The 22,034-nt window shown below is 35.2% G+C and overlaps 1 protein-coding gene across 2 annotated transcripts; it reads right to left on the minus strand.

Moving 5' to 3' along the window:
- Nucleotides 1-1,231: 1,231 nt before the first annotated feature.
- On the minus strand, nt 1,232-14,191 carry LOC149782887 (uncharacterized). Of its 2 annotated transcripts, none has more exons than XM_089934432.1 (5): nt 14,038-14,191; nt 9,009-9,257; nt 6,234-6,377; nt 5,296-5,507; nt 1,232-4,030 (listed from the first exon to the last, which is right to left on the minus strand). In XM_089934432.1, exons 1-5 carry the CDS (start codon nt 14,114-14,116, stop codon nt 3,683-3,685), a joined length of 1,032 nt encoding a protein of 343 aa, XP_089790558.1. In that variant the 5' UTR covers nt 14,117-14,191; the 3' UTR covers nt 1,232-3,682. The 2 variants fall into 2 exon arrangements, with proteins under 2 accessions (XP_089790558.1, XP_089790559.1); XM_089934433.1 differs by lacking the exon at nt 14,038-14,191 and adding an exon at nt 9,765-9,821.
- Between the last annotated feature and the right edge of the window lie 7,843 nt (nt 14,192-22,034).

Below are 22,034 nucleotides of genomic sequence, written 5' to 3' on the forward strand. Positions count from 1 at the left end.
GGATCACTAGACAGGGCATGTTCGTGGTATGGTATGGGGTATTTGTCACTACTTTAACATTACCATTCCCATGGGGGGGGGGGGCATAACAACAAAGTTAACCATATAGACATTTTTAGCACTACCATTCACATAATAGTGCCCATAATGGCCCGTAAAGTTAACATACGGCGTGATGTTAATTCATATAGGCGCCCCATGTAGCACAAATTACGTATTAGAGAGAAACCCATTGTACCATAACTTATTTTGCAAGTTTAGGAACAGTTACCTGAATGCTAGGGTGAACATGGCTAGATACACTTATACTCCGTACCACGAAAGAATGTTTCTTTTTTGACAGTGACACAGAAACAGGGAAAAATGAATGAATGACTGTTACTACTGCCTACATACTACATATACATGCACGCAAACATACTGACTGGTGGATAGAACGAGAATAGCACAACGGAGTTAAGCCAAAACCTGGGATGGGAGAAATTAGTGATGGACAGTAAATGACTGGGTGCTGTGACAAAACACGTTATAGGTTTATAGGTGTGTAGTGAATGTACAACTGCATCAGGCATCTGGTGCTATGACACCTGATAACTATATAGAATACTCCATCTAGTGTGGGTGCGGAATCTCTATAGCTTTTCTCCAATGATATACGGCTTCCATTAGACTGGTTCCCTGTTTTGAACATCCTAGTATACTCTTCGTTACGATACCTGATGGCTAATTTAAGCCGGGTGGGGGTGCAAGCCGATACCGGATTTTTAAGGATAGAAGGAATTTCTCTCCTCGAATTCAGCACAATGATGTTTTAATAGGGTACTGCGTCTGAAATGGCGCTTCCAATCCTCTAATACAGATGTTCACCTTCCTTCAGGGCACGGACCAGTTAAGCGTTTGTGAAAGTCACACCCTATGATATAAATAAGTGGATTAAAACGTGTAGCCGCAGGTTGTACATACCTGAAGTAAAACCTATCTCTGATCAATATCTCACCTCTTAACTTACAGGATAACAGGTTTGTAATGAATCTTTCGGACTAATATATATTACTTTGTGTCCACAATTCGTCATTTCCGCATTATACTATACAAATTGCGCTTTATTACAATAGCCAGTTTTTTCCTAATGTGGGGCCAATCTCCAATATTACTCAGTACCTGGAACAAATATAAAAATCATATTAGTCAGTGAGCGAGATAAAAAAAAAACAGATATATACACCAACAATTAATGAGCAATACCTTTATTACTCATTAAATTTTAAATTACAAGATTCCTAATTTTTTTCCATGTTTAAGTGTTCACAGTAGGAATGTACAAAGTGAGTTAGATGTACAATTACTTGTACTGTGAAATGCAGATAACAAATTCTACTCTGAAAGGTGAACACAAAGATATTTTGGTAAAAATCAGTTTTCGACGCTAAAGCTCTGCATCCACACACAACATAGGATACACTGTCACAAAGGAAACATTATTTAATGCTATGGAGTGTATCTACCCACTTTCATTTTTTTATTCCGATAAGCCGCCTCTAAAGGTGGAGAAAAAAATTCAAGTATATTGTATGTAAATAAAGTTCTCCACTGATTTAGAAGCTCTTGATCTATCCAATTAATTTATTTTTTCATTCTACGTCTGTATATCAATATAAAGACATCTTTGATTCAATAATTTCATAAATATTAGTTAATCTCCTTGACCACCTTGATCGTGCCAAGCTTTTCCAAAGCTATAACGAGTAAACTTTTGCTTTCTCGACCTCATACGCATAGTTAACTATTGTATGAGCACGACCATTATAATTGCATACTAAAACAGATTCTAGGAAGTCTACTGTCGGATATTTTGAATATATTCGGCCAGTATTTATTGGCTTCATAATGTAGGTCGATTTACGATGGTTTCTCTCAAATTCGCTCATAGTAAGACTTTGTGGTAAATTTTAAAATGTTCAATAAATACAAGAACTTGAAAGTCTTTGGTATATACTCTGTCAATGCTAGTCTCACTGCAAAAGCCCCAACAATCAGCTCTGTAGGACAAGTGTGTGTGTGTGTGTGTGTGTGTGTGTGTGTGTGTGTGTGTGTGTGTAAAAGCCGTTATAGTTCAAGCACAAAATTAGCCCGTATATAGTATAAATATACGAACAAAATTTCAGATATGACCGATGGTAACAGATATGTATTTGAGATATTGACAAATGCTCAATCAAATTTAAATAAGGACTAATTCAAGAAATTCACGAAAGAAAATACAGTTTATGGATAATATGATGCGTAATAAAACTTACATAGAAAATCTCACATGGGTGATGATTTAATATTGACTATCTGAAACCAGTGAATAAATTCAATATTGAATCATTACCCATTGGAGATTCTGTAAATCACATAGTATTATTTTGATGGAAATGTTTTAGAGAGAAAGAAGAAGGAATAACTTTCCACATTCCGACTCATACGTTACACTTTTAATTTCTTGTTCGTAAAAATAGTCCAGACGCAGTTTTACAACCATTAACATTTAAAAGTAGATTTTTCACAAATTATAAATCAAAGAGCAAGTGTCCATCTGAATAAATAGAACATTTTATACAGACAAAATCATTTTTCAACACAGAACATCAATTGCGTCTGATGACACATACTTTGAAGGAGACAGAAACAAATTTCATTTAGATAATGAATTGCATCACATTAGTAACATTACTCAGCAGCTCGAATTTTATCGCGTAAACACCCTGTAGTTGGATAAAATTATGTCAGTTGATCAGTTTATGTCCACATTCTTCTGTGAACAGAGGTGAGTTTATTTACTTCTACAAGTTATCTTTCTAAACCAAGCTTGTATATAGGGAGGATTCAATATTACAGGTATAACTCCCACTCCATCTCCGCTCTCAACTGACCAATACCCTTAGTTTTATTGGCTATTGTTTTTCTTGTTTTGGGGTTTACCTTGATTCAGAGCATGCTATGCTATACCCCTGTGGGGTAACTCGATTGTATTCAAGCATACTTTGCTGTTTTTCCAATTCCTTTTCGTGAAACGTCCGAAAAATGACCACTAAAATGTTCATAATAATAGTAAAAACAAAAAGTTCCAGAAGGCGGGGTTAGGAAAATGTTCCCACTATTGCAGCCAATCAATGAATTGAATACTGCACAAGAATTTCATGGACTTATCTGGGTTAGGCAGAATCACATTAATTGATATGTTAACATGTTGTTATATCAAAAATTTTAAATTGCACACTGTATAGGTAAAGTGTCATGACTATGTGATAGACATGCATGACGATCTTTATCAGTACAAGAGTGTTAAAACATTTTTTCTCTTGCTCATGACACTTAGAATCACTATGTCGAACACTGGTTATATTTCATGAGCCAGTTTGCGAGAACTCATCTCCGGTCTTATCAATGACAGGTACAGATGATCCAATATCCTGATTTTGACACTAAAAGCAGATCGCTGACATTGAAACATGGTTACGAAAGTTTTGGTGAATGTGATACATAAGACAACCGGTTGGATGGAAACTAAAGTGGGCGATACTGAATATTCTTCTCTTTTCACAAATGTATTAGTCATAGATGATAACACAGTATACCCGAAGGGTTTGAAAGTTCGATCTTCCTAGGTCGTTGAGCAATTCTGAGACAGTACCTGTCTTTACGAATAAGGGGGTGGATGATCTTCGTATTCCATATCTGACATCAGATGTGATTGGTTGGAATTGAACCAAATGTTATTAGTGGCGGTAACGTAGGTGACGGTGTAAGGAGGCGGATTATCTTCATAGTCTACAGCTGTCACAAACTGCGCATGACTGGCGTTGTTGCATGGGTATTTTAAGTGTTCGCTGTATGGTGGTGGACTACTGTACAATCCTACACCCAGCTGTAACTGAGGTAGATCGTCATCGTAACACTGGTTATTAAAATGCCTAAAATTGGTGTTAGCAGAGGTAACAGTTGGGATGACAACAGGTTCTGGTGCATTTAGAGGTGATCTACTGAGCTGAAAACAAATAGTAAGAAACTTGTTACATAACTGTATATATAGAAAATGTGTCAGAGGGTACCATATGTCAGAAAAATTTCACTGAGTAAATTGTTGGACATTCACTTCCACGTTGTATACTTTAATATAGCTTATTTGTCAAATATGCTGTGAGGAAAAGCATGTACACAGACAATAAAGTAGCCTTAAAATGCAAAAGTCAATCACTTCAGTGCATAGCTAAACCTTCATGTCAAAACTACATTAATTTAACCTATCGACAGCCAATATCTCATGTATATTTCAATAGAAATGCTGAAAATTGAATGTCAAAAAAGGCTAGATTTTTGAATGTTTGCACAATATGGCTGGCAATGATTATAAACCATCCTCCGACTCGCGTGTTAATCAGTTACATTTCTGGTAACAGAAAGTTCGATGGAAAACATATCAGTTTTAAACGTGTCTAATAAAATTAGGAACTTTCTATTAATTTAACAAATGTAAGATGCATTGATATATACCCGTTTGCTTCAATTTAACTCTAGAGTTCATGAATCGGATTGGTAGGAAGTTTGTCCAGTCTTGGTTTTGATTGGCTGGAGTATTTATTAGTATAGTGCAAGTAATCCTTATGTTATCCTGACTATCAGTAGGGCAAATAATACATAATGGTCATGTTCTAAGTATCAAAACCCATCGAAATTATTCTTTTTCCATATAATAAAATCCATGTATGTGCTTCTGATTACAGCTAATGTCGTTTATTTTGATCGTTTAATCGTTCTTTTTATATCTCTTTGACTCCACCTGCCGCTGTCACGCCAATATTGACATTTGGCGTAATTCAGGACAAAATTAGATCAAGGTTATTTATAGCATCTATGCAATAGTTCTTTGCTACAATCCACTTTTACACGAGTGTAATTAAATCAAAGCAGATACCTTTACAGCACGTATGGAATGATATCTCTTTTCCTACTTAGATAAAATACATACACACTCAATTTAAAAATTATAATCATGTAATGTAATGGTGGCAGTGTTGTTTTGTTTTCATCAAGTATATCTTTATTTATATATTTTCTCTCAAACCCATGCAAAGATTTTCTCATTCAATCAATCTACTTATTCTGTTTCCATGTTACAATTTTCAGGTCTCTATCAAAACTGATTAACACAAGGTGGTAATACTAAATTAGCGAATATAAAGAATCCTCTTTTGAGTACGAGAGAGAGAGAGAGAGAGAGAGAGAGTCCTTAGCTCGCTGTGTTAAACCCACATTTTTCCGAGAACGGATGACCCTGATATAAGCAATTATGCACGATATGAAGATTCCCAAACCTCCACAGACACCAAGTACGATCCCTACAATGGCGCCAACTGATAACTGGCAGTCAGATTGATCACCGCATGGGTTATGCCCTTTACACACCAACTCTTCTGCGATACAGTGACCATTGCTACACTTGTACTCGTCTTTCTTGCAGGTACCTGGAAAGAAGGATTAAACGACAGTGCGTGTTCAATATTTACGGCATAAAACTAAGGAGAAATATGAATTTCGCAGTTTTAGATATCTCGAGTTAATCTAAACCTCCCCGTCCATTTTAAGCAAATTTAACTTTTGTCCAATCATTAAAAACACATATAACTTGTCGAGAAAAGAAAATTATTCGGCAATGAAAAATTGTTGATCTCTGATATCTTTAATTGCTTCTGTCCTAATTCAATGAAACCTTAAAATCGTAATTTCTATTCAACTATAATTATAGAGTACAAGAGCAATACGATCATCTTTCTCCTGACTTTGATTGTGTTCAAAAACACTGTATTTTAGAAACGGGTTCGAAAACAAATTATACTGCTCCATTCCTGAATCGTTAATGTAAAATTGTAAACAGAACTGGTAGAATGACTTTATGATGAGACGAATGCAGAAAAGGGCATGACGCAATCGACGTTTGTTTTTCTTTGGCAAAAATGATTTCCTAGCACTTTTGAGAAGGTAAGACTAGTTTGTTATGTTAGTTGAACAGCATTTTTAACACATTCTTGACTAGGTCATGGCAGGCTGGTCTGAGCAGGTATCGAACCTTCGACCCGTGGATTATGAATACGACGCTCTACCTATTCAACTACGCTGCACCTCAGCAAGAAGAAAACTATGTGTTTGACATTGTAGAAAAAATAAAAGTAAATCAGAAAATAAATTCATACCCTTGTAAAAACTATTGAATATGATAGACAATGAAACATTTTCTTGAAGAGTGTGTACAGCATCGTACTCTATCCGAAGGAATCTAGTTGAGGTGCGGTATACTCCGGCAGGTTTGGTCTTGCCACAGAGTTCTGCTGGTAAACCTGAAACACCATATATATATATATATATATATATATATATATATATATATATATATATATATATATATATATATATATATATATATATATATATATATAATTTCGATTTTTACCTTACAGAAGCGACTAGCTTCTGATATTGATCATGGATATACATGAACGTGACCACCTACCTACCCCCCTATGCACATGCATACAGGGATGGATAGTGAACATGTTAGATGCCAGAAAGTGGATTCTTGATAGCAGCATCACCCTAAAAGCAAAGACCGCTTTTTAAGTTCATTATTAGTCTTATTAATGATGTTGACTACATGTAACCTAAAATGACAAGCTTGACTGTATCAGAAGTAAGTCGTCTTGATATACGAAAGGTATTAAAAAAGTTCTGAATATTTTTGCGCTGGGCAACATAGTTCATTATTAGTCAATGGTAAGTTAGTACATCCCTTCAAAGTACTCCCTGTGCGCTTCAGCACAATTTCTTAGTCTGATTATCTTTTTGTATTCGCTATTTGGTATATTATTCATACATTGGAACGCGACACGTCCTTGCGACTTTGCCATCCGCTGTCCCTCAGCGAATATTTAATAACGGGATTCAGCCAAAACTAACTTGGACCTAAATCACGGCTGTAGTAAGATGTGGCAAAGTTAGGTTGCTCTGCTCCTTCAGGAAGTGTGTTGAGTCGGCACATTTATGTACCGGTACGTTGTCATGGAGTAGATGGATACCTTGGTTACCGGTACGCTATTTATGTAGTGTCCTACAACTTTTTATACTACTTAGGATGCATTAGAAGGTCTAACGACACAAGCAGAGTCAGGCACAGGTGCTGGACGAGCGGAGACTTTGAATTGATAAATAATCTTTATTGACTCTCAGACTACGTCGAGCGATCTGTAATCGCGTTCGTTGCCTCCGAACCAGACTCTATTATTTTCCATTAAAAATAGCTTTAAAAAAAGTGAATCCTTGTTTCATAACCTGTGACTATTGCATTCAAGCGTCTCTGATAACTCTTTTCATAATTGGCGAGTACTTGTTTGGCGATTTAAATTCGAGCTGGTTTTTGATCATCCATCAGCAAATGATGGACCCATCTTGCACGTACTTCTCTTAGCTTCAAATATTTCTTCAATATATTAACAACAGTTAACGAATTAATGCCCGTGATAATACAGAAATCGTCCACTACATGTCGAATTAATGCCCGTGATAATACAGAAATCGTCCACTACATGTCGAATTAATGCCCGTGATAATACAGAAATCGTCCACTACATGTCGAATTAATGCCCGTGATAATATAGAAATCGTCCACTATATGTCGAATTAATGCCCGTGATAATACAGAAATCGTCCACTACATGTCGAGCATCTAACCAATTTACACCTTCATAGCGCAGTTACTTCCCGCTCGCCAATCGCAAACAATAACCTTCGAGAACAAGGGTCATCTTCCGTGGATTCGCCACCATTTTCAAAATGACAAAACCCCTTCTAAATTGAAGGATATGACAGACAATTACGTTCATAAACTGTATGCAAGTCAGCCTTGATATAAACTAGAGAGTACTTTTACAGCGCTTTGATTTTACGGTAAGGTAGGCAATAAATCTCCGGACAGGTTCAAAGACACAATAAGGTCAGGGCACCTTAGGCAAGGTTAGATTCTGGCTCCCCCCCCCCGGAAAATATCAATTTCAAAATTTATAAACAGCCTGGTGTTTCGGTCAGACTGAATCTACCCGATTATTTGTCCCTGTATGAAATAAACCAGGATAAAAAAAACGACCCTCAATAAAACTGAAATTTATTTATTTATTTTTCAAAACTGTTGTTGATTTGGAGAAATGCGCCCCCTGAAATCAGCGCCCTAGGCGGCTGCCTAGTTTGCCTATATGGTATCTCCGGCTCTGAATAAGGTTATAAACAAATTATTCAGAACTTTTTCAGTACCCCTCGTATCACATAGAATCAATTCCATTCCATTACCCTTTGTAACATTACTTCATTTTCTTTCAGACTTTCTTTTTCACACCAGACAGCACGTAGACTAGCACCACAAATGCAAACGAATTATTCGTCTTGTCCAGATTAACACTCTCCAGTATAGTTTCCTTTGACTATATATGTCCTTTTCTCGCATGTACTGTTTTTAATAGACAGTAATTTGTAAGTTCGACAGCTTCTTTCCAAAAGGTTTGCCTTGTATATTTACAATCTGTAGGCAATCAAAATACGTTTAAATTATAATTTGTATCTCGGAGGAGTACAAGAAGTTAGATATCTGAATAAGATTGTATGATATATAAATAATTAGAAAACTTTCAGTTGTACTTTTACTTGAGGAATATCCACAACGAGATGGTCAGAGAATTTTGAAACATTTTTAAATATGTCTGCCCAGTGTCTACATTTCATGTCAAAAGATGGATAAATTAATTACAAAGGAAATGACAGCTGTTGTGTGAGTCATTGAAAAGAACAAACTAAATCAAATTAAACAAGAACAAGAAGTGGGAATACCAATTTTGAGAATACCAAAAAAAAAAAAAAAATAATACAAGAGCTTTTATGACATTCAAATGTTTCAATACAAAATGCACATCATCTTTCAATCTTACCATCCACTTTCGGTGCACCTGTGGACATGCCATCTTTGATTCTCAGCTTAGGATAATTGCATGCGCCATTCATTGTCTCATTCCCGATGTCCATTTTCTCAAAATGAAACCGTATATACGGGGCTTTGAACCTTCCCTCCACAATGACAGAGCAATCATAACGTCTGCTTGAACTGAATACTAATCGGGCTGCATAGATACCATCTGACGTCATGGATATATTTTTATTACAAAGCCTGTGCATACGATCTAAAATAGACAAATAAATAAATAAATAAATAAATAAATAAATAAATAAATAAATAAATAGAGCTCTTATTAAAGATTATAGATCATGCATCCTAAGCTGGACATCAAATGTAACGTGATTTTGAAATGTTTTCTTTTCGTCCCGATGCAAAATAATAATAATTTGATAACATGCCTTTATCTGTTTTCAGATGTGTAATAAACTATCAACTTTTCTTCAGTTAGAAACCAGAAGTAAGGCAATTTCATATGCATTTTTTTGCGTGCTGTTTTTAGCTACATAAGACTGTGTTATGGTCTCTCTAAACAAAGATAAATAAGAGCAGTTTGTCACTAAAGTTTATCTCTGACTAAAAGATAATGAATTATCAGGGTTTGGTGGATCTCAAGAAATGAAGAGCTGTAGATAATTTTCTAAAGAGTTTAAAATTATCCGTATAGTTTCTTTAAGATAGTACTTTGATGAGAAATGTGACAACAAAATGGGTGATAGGAATATTCTTTTACCTCATACTCTTCTAATTAAAGTGTTGTAGCCACGCTATTGAATAATAATTCCAGTCCATCCTCTAAGGAATAAAGACCAAATAAAAGACATGCGTGTAGGAAGTCATGTCACATATTCATATACAGCTTTAGAAACTGAGTTGATCGTTTATTCAATTCCATTATTCCGTGTTATAATTGGCAAGGGCGACGGCTGGACTAAAATCGATATTAAAAATAAGATACAACTTCGACACAAAAGATACAAATATCAAATAACCATTTCCCACCTTGAACAATAAAAAGTATTTCTTTTCGAAAATAGAACTTCGCCATCCTCTGATTGCTAGATAAGTGAAGAGTCTGTCCTAATTATACTCCTTAATCTAAGGTTTACGATAAATTTAACCTATCACATTACTAACATGTAATTTAAGTCAGAAATAAAATAAAAATGTATAAATCTGAAATTTGGGTGTCGCAACTTTACAGGCCGTTGATTACGCCACATTTCGTGTTTAATTTGTTTTTAATTTTCATTGATAAAGGATTTGTCGGAGAAAAATCAGATTTGGATTGGAGCTAACTGTATAACTTTCCGGGAAGCAAAAACATGAAAGTTACCAAAAACAAATGAAAGATTTACATATTCGTACCTTTTAGCTCTATTATTTTAAAAAATGAAGCGTCGAGAAAGTTTTGTGTATACATCATTTATGCAAGAGCTGTTGATTTAACATTCACTTGAATGGAGTCTAAAGCTCATGATATCATTCAACTAACTGGTTAAGCGAGTTGTTCATAAAGAATGTATTGGGCATACAGTGTGAAAGAGGGGAGACTTGGCATCAGTGAGATAAAAAGCCTGGTACGTAATGCTATTTTAATTTTATAAAATAAATACGGCATATTGAGATAAAAAACCTGATACGTAATGCTATTTTAATTTTACAAAATAAATATTAATGTGATTTCAAAAGTTCGTTTATTTAAAACCTCAGCAAAGAAACACGCATACGGTCTCAAATTCAGCTTAAACCTGAAGCGTCGATTATATTCCACACACAGTCTTATAAGAAACATGCAATGATGCCAGCATTTTTACTTTCCACTGTATGTGTCACTGAGAGACTAAATGATACAACCTAGATATCCCCAGTTCCGTTGAGAGAATCCAAAATTACTTACTATTGTCTCCATGAATAAGTTCATATTCAAAATACTCTGATGAACATGAAAGTCAATAACCTTTTCACAACTATTTCAGCAAGAGCAAACATTTAATTGAATAATTTTTCTTATCTCTTGTGAAGATTTGTTCTTCTTTATCATCAGAAATTTTCCAATTTTCTCTGTTAATTCGGAGTCACAGTGGAAATGTTCTTTGGTTTAAGTCGTTATTTACTATTTCAGAGTATATAGTCATTGGTACCTTTTATGTGCCTGACGAAAGTTCTGGAGTGCTATCTAGTGATTTGTATGAAGAAATGCAAAGAGAAATCAGTGGTATATGGCAAAAGATGCATTAGTCTATTTCACGGACGAGCAAATTCAATGCACCCACAGAAAAGCTCCAGATTTTGTATAGTCAAATCACAATGGGTTGAATGCTTGCGTAATAAATGACAGATTCAATTTTAATTCTGTTTTGACCCTTTGATAGATTAGATATTCCCAGCCATTGAAAATCAAGATATAAAAAGACAGTTACAGAGGGTCTTAGATTATGTGAAGTGTTTAAGTCACTGAATCTATTCAGTATGAACACGATAGGTCAATTCACTTGTTGAAATGTACAAGTTGCTGAGTATGTTATGTCATCAGATGAAACGCCTATATATCTTTTTTGTTGAAAGTTTAAGATTTGATCGCCCAATCAGTTGTTTTCCTTCCTAATAATAATACTATTTTTAACGAAAAGAAAAAAATATACATTGTTATTAGTGTAAGTTGGCATAGAATACTGGTATTGATGGATTAAAATTAGACTTACTGTAGATTTAATAAACGATTTACTACTATGTGCTTCGTAGAATTTGTTGTGTACTTTCCGATGTGTTTAAAGTATTGGTAGAGGAAAATATTTGGTTCTTGAAACATAACCACTAAAGGTTATCACGCAACATATAATTGGTTTAGTAGGGAACTTAAAAGTGCAAGCCAGAAATACCACTTAGCCCGAAGAACGCATGGATCAGCATGAAAATTAGAGACAGAAACTGAATGAAAAAATGGAGGACTGCATACCCAACTCCCAATTGGTAAGCTGTAGAGTACAGAAGGCCAAATTAAAGATAAACTAAGAAAGATTTGTCGGAAACAGTATTGGAAAGCAATTAATAGAAAAAATAAAGATACCTTAAAATCTTAATTAGGCTTTTGATTGAATTGAAAATGGCGATTTTAATACGACAAAATCTGCTGAAAATGACATATTAAACAATTTGCTGTTGAAGAAGCACGCAAAGCTATTTAAAGTCATAGAAGTTATAATGATGCGTGAACAGACGATGCGAGTATGCAAACTGTATTAAATCTATTATCTATATTCATTCAAGTCATTTAAAATCAAGAAGTCAATATCATAGATACTTGAGTTATAGGATCATCACAACAATAGTTAAAATCTGGTTTTACAAATATGAAATTATAAACTGCATGGAAAACAGGGCTTTTAAAAAAGCAACTCGTTTTACAAAATCTTACTGGTAAATAAATGAATGCAGCTAGAAGTATGCATGATAAAATAAAATATGCTGTACTTGCACTTGCATATATTTATTTGTCAAGAATGCATGATAAAATAAAATATGCTGCCTATATTGTTATTCTTGCAGATATTTGTAACACAATCTTCATTTAGAACATACATATATATATATATATATATATATATATATATATATATATATATATATATATATATATATATATATATATATATATATGGTTACTTTTGAAACATAATTTTCCTTCTTCTTGATCTAAAGAAAATCACTAAACAAGCACAAAAAATGTTTGTGGTAAGAAAAGAAAACGAGATTTGTATCTACTATTTGCAATTTAAACTTTTTGATGATTTTTGCATTCACATCTGTGGATTGGCCAAAGAAAACGGTCACAATGTGACTAAAAGATATACAAACATCGTATGCTGGTGATTCAGATTTCTCTAAAACATAAAATTATTATATATTACTTTTGAATTTTGAGCCCATTTCAACAAGTACGGCACGGAACTATAGAATGGTTTGAGCACAGTATCCTTCAACGAATCACAACAATCTGACAGAATCTTGAAGGTTGCAAAATTTGGATATCGGAAAGAAAATGTATATTATTTGCCTCATATTAAAATAAGTGATTAATTACATTATCTTTTCAATTTAAACAGTTTCCTGGAATAAGAAATCACTATGCAATAAGCGGGAACCCATTTTGAACAAATATTTCTGAGCTTCAAATGATTCTTCAATACATTAACAACAGCTGACAAATTTACGAGAGTAATAGTGGAAATATATTCCACTATGTATCTAGCATCTTCATTAAAATTTCTTCATGCGTCATCATCCATAGATTCGAGAACATCTTTACAACAAGGAAATAACCTACTTAAAATCTGTAGGATATCACAATTACAGCCGTAAACGTTATCCAGGCCGGCTTTGATATCGGCCAGAAACGTCCTCAAGACCATAAGGATTTTTCTCTTTCTCCGACATTTGTACGTCACTATCATTTATCTATGTTTCGTCACAAGCATATATCTGCAAGTGTCCGGCGTGCAGTGCGTGCAGTGATGATCATTTTATAGCACGTTATTTTGTCTATCGATCGGCATTAAATTTATTAATAGGTTCAAAGTAACATACATGATCACACAAATACTCCTCGAATGTTTATTGTTAAACCGCTGCTGATAATAAAGTTCTGTTCTCTTCCTGTCTCTCGTTCTACTATAACACCCCCACCCATCCTAACGTATAATGAAATTTAAGGAAAACGAAAATGTTTTCATTTAAAAGAAAATCAGTAAAATTAATAATAATAATAATAATAATAATAATAATAATAATAATAATAATAATAATATTTAATATATACATCTTATTCATTTATTACTCTATGGATAAGTTTATGATTTCCAATATAGTAAATGAGTATATATATATATATATATATATATATATATATATATATATATATATATATATATATATATATATATATTCAAAATCGCAAGATTGAACACATAATAAGGTAGATTAAGAGAGTGAGAGAAAAAACTCACAAATTTTTAATCCACTGACAGCGGAGATTGTCCAGAAGAAAAGAATGCCTGTTGATAATATGACTTCGGTTATCTTCATTTTGTCGATTGTTAAAAGTCTTTCATATCAGTCTGTTCTGGTATAACACCGTTTCTATACTGACAGTGTTTACTGATGTGGCCGTCAGAGGTTTCTATTTCGTCACGGGCATGCGTCAGGTAACTTGGCTCCTACCCTGTATTCAAGAAGTAAACTAATATTTGAAGACGGTTGTAATGTTGACATAAATAAATAGCAGTAAATTTTACCATGTATGGAGATGTCTGATCATTTATTATCTGATTTTAGCCTGATAGCAGTATGTTAGCCTTGAACTGCGTTATTACGCATGCGTTGTACGTGCTACATTGAAGGCAAAAAGATATATAGCGTGTAGCAAAATGGCTGAATATGTTTGATTTAAACAAAAATATAAAATATAAAATTTATGTTAATGCATGTGATTCTTGTCGCGTATCATTGAGAGTTTTGAAAACTGCACGTAGTTGTATGATATATTACTGATTACCGTCTTGTAAGAAGTTGTGTGTGTATGTGTTTGTGTGTGTGTGTGTGTGTGTTTATATTGAGATCTTGCACCAGCGCCATAACCCACACGTGCATGCGTCTTGCCATAACCCACACGTCGATGCGTCTTGTCATAACCCACACATCCATGCGTCTTGCCATAGCCCACACGTCCACGCGTTCAGCCGCATGCCACATTCAATCTTCCACCCTAACAGATGAACAGAACAGTGATGAAAGCTGTTTAAAACGTATTATAAATCTCAAACCTTTTTGGACCGTTTCGGTGGCTATGTGGCTAGAGCGTCCCACTCGGATGCACGAAGTCGCGTGTTCAAGCCCCGGCCCAGTCATACCAAAGTCTTATAAAAAGCGTACTAACAGCTGCCTCGTAAGGCGCTCAGCATTAAGAGGTTAGTGTTTGAACTGGTTGGCCTGGTGACAGGATAATGTGACTGGGTGGGACATCATGCTACGTGTCAATGGCATGATGCCCCAGTGATAGACATCACTATAAACTGCCAGACTGCATACATCGTAGAGATATGACTGAATTTTTTTAAAAGTTATTTTAAAACTCCAAATCACACACACACACACACACACACACACACACACACACACAGACACACCTTTTTGATTACATTGTTGTAATGCTATATCAATTTTAAAAAAATATATAATCATGTGTCCATACATTGTATGTGGAATCCAGGGGATGCGCTTTCCTCTCTGTTTGGTATATAAGTGTCAATTTAATTTAATCTTTATAGCTAGCATTTCTAAACAGAACCTAGTACGTTTGTGCATTTAACTAAATGTTTAATGTCACTTGCCTAACAAGTGTGATGTCATACACCTCGAGTCCTTGTCTTTGAATCTGTTACATCCTTTATTCCGTTTGAGGGGATAGGGAGTTCGGAGCTCATAGTTATTTGTGGGTCAGGTGCTGGCCCGTGAGAGCTAGGCAATACCTGCCGTCACTCGTGGCACGGGTTCAATTCATGTTTTCGTTCACTGATGCCGTTCAGTATCAATTTTTATTACAAACCTATTTAATCTTATATCGTTGCTCAGACGTTCGATACAGCTGTGATTTCCGTATCACACACCAATTTTCGGAACTACTATGGTGTCGTTCCTGACGTCAGCGCCCATATTTTCAAACTTTTATAAATCACATTCTGCTTTCCACCAGTCTGCCGCAGTTAGTCAAGGAGAGAGGATCAAATCGAGAGATCAACAACAGCGAACAGAGCTGTGTGGATGGGTGGAGTGGGGACCACATCCTTTGCAGAAAATGTCACCATACTTCTCCATCAGAGAAAAGAGTAGAGGCTCCAGGGCATGTTGCGATATGTGACGTCTGTGCTCTAGTCACAAGTAGCCACCGGGAACAAGTTAGCCTCGAAGAGATATATGCTTGGAGGGTTGGAATACGATCAGCAAGTAATCGCCAGGTACCAGCTGCCTGACAAAGTTTAATGATTTGACGTTTTCAATTTGACCTTGGAAAGCCGCATTCTGATTACAGCTCTAAATAAGTGAATTTTTTTTTTATCTTTCAACCCACCATCTAAAAACTCTTATAATTTCATCATGAACATGGGAAGATGAGTAAGATGAGTAAGATTACTAAATTGCTGAAACTTCTGTAACATATGCACCGTAATGAGTTAGACTGAAGGATAACCCATAACCCATATTGATTGACATCGAAGGGAAACTCATATTCCATATTGATTTACATTGACGGGTAACCCATCAGTGGCGTCACTAGAGAGGTGCGGGGTGGGGTGGGGTGGGGTGCGGACCGCACCGGGTGATAACATCAGAGTGGGTGACACCAAAATGACTGTCTATACAATTTTTGTGAAGGACGGAGATCCATGGGGGTGATACCATGAGTTACCGCACCGGGTGACATCAACCCTAGTGACGCCACTTTAACCCATTACCGGTACTGATTTACTTTGGAGGGCAACTAATATCCCATATCGATTTACATTGAACGGTAACACATGCTCCGTACTAATTTTACACTGAACGGCAACTCATATCCCGTATTGATTTACATTAAAGGGTCACCCATATCCCTCTATGATCTGCATTGAACGGTAACTCATAGCCCATATTGATTTAAATTGAAGGGTAGCTCTTACTCCATACTGATTTTCATTTTTGGATACATTAAGTCCACTGTGTACACTTAATTCCAAATTTTTATTAAATAAGTAAAGTGTAAACAGACACAATTATTACATTAAAATAAGCGGCAAACACATAATTGACATGATATTAGATAACTGGGCAGAATTTTGACTTCGCTAAGGTCATGCGCTGTGTGTTGACTTTGAGGCTTCGCGATATGTGTATCTTTGGCATGATACTAGATAATCGGGCAGGAATTTAAATTTACTACGGCCATGTAGTGTGTATTGACTTTGAAGCTTCGCGACATCCTGAATCCTGTACAGTATGAGTTTCTATTCTTACAGAAAAAAACTATCCTTCCTAATTTTGGTGTCTCTCTGAAGCTGTATAAATAGTACTTTCCAATTGTAGTGGTTCAACAAGCATTTATTACCGCTTCTTTTTTGTTTTTAATCATTTAAATGTTGGCGAATGATTTAAAAAGGTAGAAATATATACGTCATTTATACATTAAAATATAGAAATACTATTAATACTGCGTTACTTTTATTAGTTGTATTAACTAATACGAGCAGAGCTAAGATATAAGAGATTATTCGTATTTCAGACACAATGTAAACAGACTGAGCAAGGTTTGAAATGGTTTTGCTTATTTGTACTACGCCAATCACACAGATCGTGAAAGAAATTACTTTTTAATTATCGTTGATATCATGAATTAGACGAAACTCTTTTACGTTGGTTTCTCATTCTTGATATAATGTTCGCTATTTAATAAAGACGTATCATGTAATTTAAAACTGAAAATTCAGCGACCTTACTTAATCCTGCTTGGAAAGCCGCGATAGCTTAGTCGATATCTCGACGGACTCCAAGAGTCACTAGTTCGATATTCGCCCGGGCCAGGCTGGGTCTGATGCCTCAATGTTGCCTTAGGAAAGGCACTTAGCTTCCGTTTCCTCAGCACGATAAAGCAAAAAAAAAAAGTGGTGAAAGTTCCGTTAATACAAAAAAGGACAAGAAACCAAACTCCAACTTGCAATGCACGCGTGACCTCTTTCTGACTTTCATGAAAACCGGAAAGAAGTTAAAATCACGACAGTGACTGCAAATATAGGTTACATGATTCAAATACAGCGTTTGTGCGAGATAATGACAAACCTCCTCTGTTAGCAAATTAATAAAATTAAATGCTGATTTCTCCTAGACTATTCCACCCAATGTGTAAATAGTTTACAGATACAATAAATAACGTGAACTCGATCGACTGAGCGTATTTTATACTTTAGTCCCTTTCGCCTTTAAGTAGATTGTAAATTGTCCTTTTCTTCGAGCCAGCTGTAACAAGAACTAGCCACTTACATCGATCTTAAATTGCATGATGTTATTCCCCTATCATATATTACACTTAATGATACTATCTGAGGTTTATTCTTGTCAGCTTAGTGTAGATAAATTGAGGCAACTGGAAAGAAATCTGAAAAGAAAGATATTGTATGAAGGAAAAAGAAAACGTATGCATCCATGTAATCATTTTGAATACATGCACACCAAAAATTAGCGAAGGTCTTGATGTGGACAATAACAGAATAGCTATTAGAAACCATGGGGACAATAACTGAATAGCTATTAGAAACCATGGGGACAATAACTGAAAAGCTATTAGAAACCATGGGGACAATAACTGGATAGCTATTAGAAACCATGGGGACATTGACTGAATAGCTTTTGGAAACCGTTGGGAAAATAACTGAATAGCTATCAGAAACCATTGGGACAAAAATCTAATAGCTATTAGAAATCATGGGGACAATAACTGAATAGCTATTAGAAACCATGGGGACAATAACTGAATAGCTGTTAGAAATCATGGGGACAATAACTGAATAGCTATTAGAAACCATTGGGACAATAACTGAATAGCTATTAGAAATCATGGGGACAATAACTGAATAGCTTTTGGAAACATATTTCAAGAAAACTTGTTTCCTGAATGTTTGCCAACAGTCCATGGTACCACAATTCCTATTGACAGATTTCGCCGAATAGTATTGTTATTTTCTGTTGTTCAGCATGTGAAGTTGATACTTTTTGAAACAGGGAAATGTAAAATGTGCATTGATGTTTATATATTGATTGGAAACAGAGGAAGCTTATCAACACCAAACCAGTAACGCATATATTCATGTGATATTACACTATGTTATTTGACAAACTCTGTTATGCTATACTATGTTACATTACACTGTTACGTTTCTTATCGAAATAGAAGTTTCAAATACTGTTTTGTGGATAGAAAACAGAAAAAAATGAACGACGAACAAAAGTGTATTCACCGAAAGAAAACAAAAGCTAGTATTCCTTTCCACCCACTTGTCAGAAGAAGAATGGAAAACAAAATTAAAGGATTGTAAAGCATATAAAGAATGCATTCAAAATCATATATAAAACATTTTGTTATAAAGAAACCCTCTTTTATAAAATAAAGATAGAACAAAAGAAGATAGGAGGTGCGGTTTATAGATATGAATTACAAACACTTGAATCCTATGATTTTTGACAATAAATTTTGCAAAAGTGACTGAAGACTTCATGGACATATTAAAGATAATGCATTTGTACAAATGTCGGAAAGGAACAGACAATTCCAGAATATTCATATCGTTAACCTTCCAGTATATGTTAGTAAATGGCAAACAATTCCGATATACCACTATCCAATACATTTATGTCAAAGTGAGACGCTGACAAGTTGTTGGATAATTTGGGTCACTATCATCCACATTTTATCACCATGTTTTCTCTGAGAAATCATCATCTAGCATGCTTTTCTTCCTCTTAGCTCAGTAATCTAATCTAACACACCACACAAATAGAGACCAGTGCTTTATCTCTGGCAGTGAGATGTGTATTGTTTTTTTTCTTATTTTATTTGTGCACGGAGTGGAGACTAATCCAGGTCCTGGGGCTCGAGGGAGCCCCCCAAAAATCAGTCAAGGAGGAGGAACACATCTACAAGGGTCACAAACGACATATAGCCCTCTTGATAATACCAGATCACATCATCTTACCGAGGAACTGGTGATACACTGGCAAAACACATTATAGACGTGAATGGGTAACTCTGAACCCAATCTGACAAGTCCACCTCGGGCTATTGTTTCTGTACTAACGCAGCAGAACTCCTGGGCCTAAGCAAATAGTATGACGGAAAAGGGAAGGGAAAATATGAATGATGATACTTTTATAGAGTCGGCAGAAACAATGGATTCAAGCTTGAGGAATTTAATGCTAGAGATAAGAAATGAAGTAAGGAAACTCAGTGAAAGATTTATATCTATTTTAATGTTCCCTTGATGAGCTGAACAATAAAAATGAATTGCTGGCAAATCAGAATATGATCCTATGCAAGAAGATTTAGAACCTGACCGAGAAGGTTATTGACTCGGAAACACGATTGCAGGCGAACGAACAAAAGCTTTGAGCAACAAGAGGCATATTTCCGTCGAGAGAATCTAGTTTTTTATGGTGTGCCTGAAATCCGTGAAGAGAAGTGGGAGGATACAGAAAAATCGATTAAAGTGTTTATGAGGGATGCACTGGTTTTAAGATTCAGAGAGGATAGACATTGAAAGAGCTCATCGGCTGAGATCCAATGAAAACTCAAGACCCATTATTGTCAAATTTTCAAATTTTAAAGACCAAAAGAAAGCGTTGAAAAGCTAAAGAGAAAGAAAGAAAGAAACCCGTGAAGCAGTCATGAGGACCACGTCTGAGAATGATGATACAGCGGCAGCTAAGCAGGCCAGTTAACGTATGTGCAACTGAAGATTTTCCGTTCAGAGTGAAAAAGCTCGTGCCAACCTCTACCCGACATTGAAAAAGCCATAGAGCAAGGAAAAACACTTTCTACAAATATGACAAGCTAATAATAGACGGTTACACGTAGGTATTTGATGTGATTAGAAATGATTCTGTTCATGTTGACAAAAGAAAGGACATCGGCTGAGGCCTACAAAATGTGTTAGAGGAGAGAGGTTCTACGTCTGTGTTAAGTTGTTTGGTATAAAATATATTTGGCTTAAGTGGGAAACGTTCTCAATAAACCAGGTCTGATTTTATTAACTATGTTGAAAAATGTGATATACTAACCTTTGTTGAAACATGGCAGAAACTATCAATCAGTTTCATATTAACGGTTAGAAAAACTTTGATATCGTAAGAATAAAATTAAAATCAGCTAAAATAAATGGGTGGGGGGGGGGTCTCAGTTTTTGTTCGTGAGCCCCTTTTCAAGCATTTTAATATATCTAGAGAATAAAGTGCCTCAAGAAATATTATTTGATTAGTTTATTCATCTAAGATTAGCATACTGAAGTGGAACTTAATTTTTGGTTTTGTCTATTTCTCACCTGAATATTCCTCTGTTCATTCAAAAGAAAATGTATATGCCGTGGAAGAAAATGAGTTAGATCACTTAAAATTAAATATGCTGAGTATAAAATAATAATTGCGGGTGATTTTAATACCTGTACTGGTACGGAGCCAGATTTCATCAAATGTAATAGTATCCTTGGCCTACTTCAAAACTTTAATTATACAGAAGACGGAATAACGATTGATCGGGCCAATCAAAACTTAATGGAGAAAAAGCGCTATGGAGAAAAACTTGTACAACTATGTCAAATGACTGGATTGAAAATCTCCAATGGTAGATATGGATCAGATAAAGGGATAGGGAAATTTACATGTATCCATGGCAACTCGGCCTCAACAATAGATTATGTCTTAGCCGATATGTGTGTTTTAAAAATATACCATCCTTTGACATAGATGATAAATTAGAATCAATACACATGCCCATTGTATTTTCACTTGTCTACATGGGTAAATTTGAGCAAAAGGCTATAAGTGTCTCTGGGAATAACGAAATAAATAAATACATAGAGAACAAAGAAGAAGATCTATGTTTTATCCAAAATTGCAAAGACCTATTATCTCAAAATATGGATGAGTTTTTTTAATGATATAGACAATAACAAAGTTAATGTATGCGTCGAAACAATCACTTATATTTACAATGATTCAGCCAGCAAAATGAAGACAATACATAGAAAGCTGAACATAGCTGCAACGTCTCAAAGAAGAACCGTTTAAATGTCAGCCTTGTTTTGACACAGACTGCACAATCGCCAAAGGCAAAGCCTTGATATATTTAAGACAGTTCAGATGAAAAGGCACAAGTGAATCACTTGAAGATTATACATTTTATAGAAATATATATAAATCTCTTACA

This window comes from Sinohyriopsis cumingii, chromosome 15 (genome assembly GCF_028554795.1).
Source record: "Sinohyriopsis cumingii isolate HCF-2022 chromosome 15, ASM2855479v2, whole genome shotgun sequence".
Lineage (NCBI taxonomy): Eukaryota > Metazoa > Mollusca > Bivalvia > Unionida > Unionidae > Sinohyriopsis > Sinohyriopsis cumingii.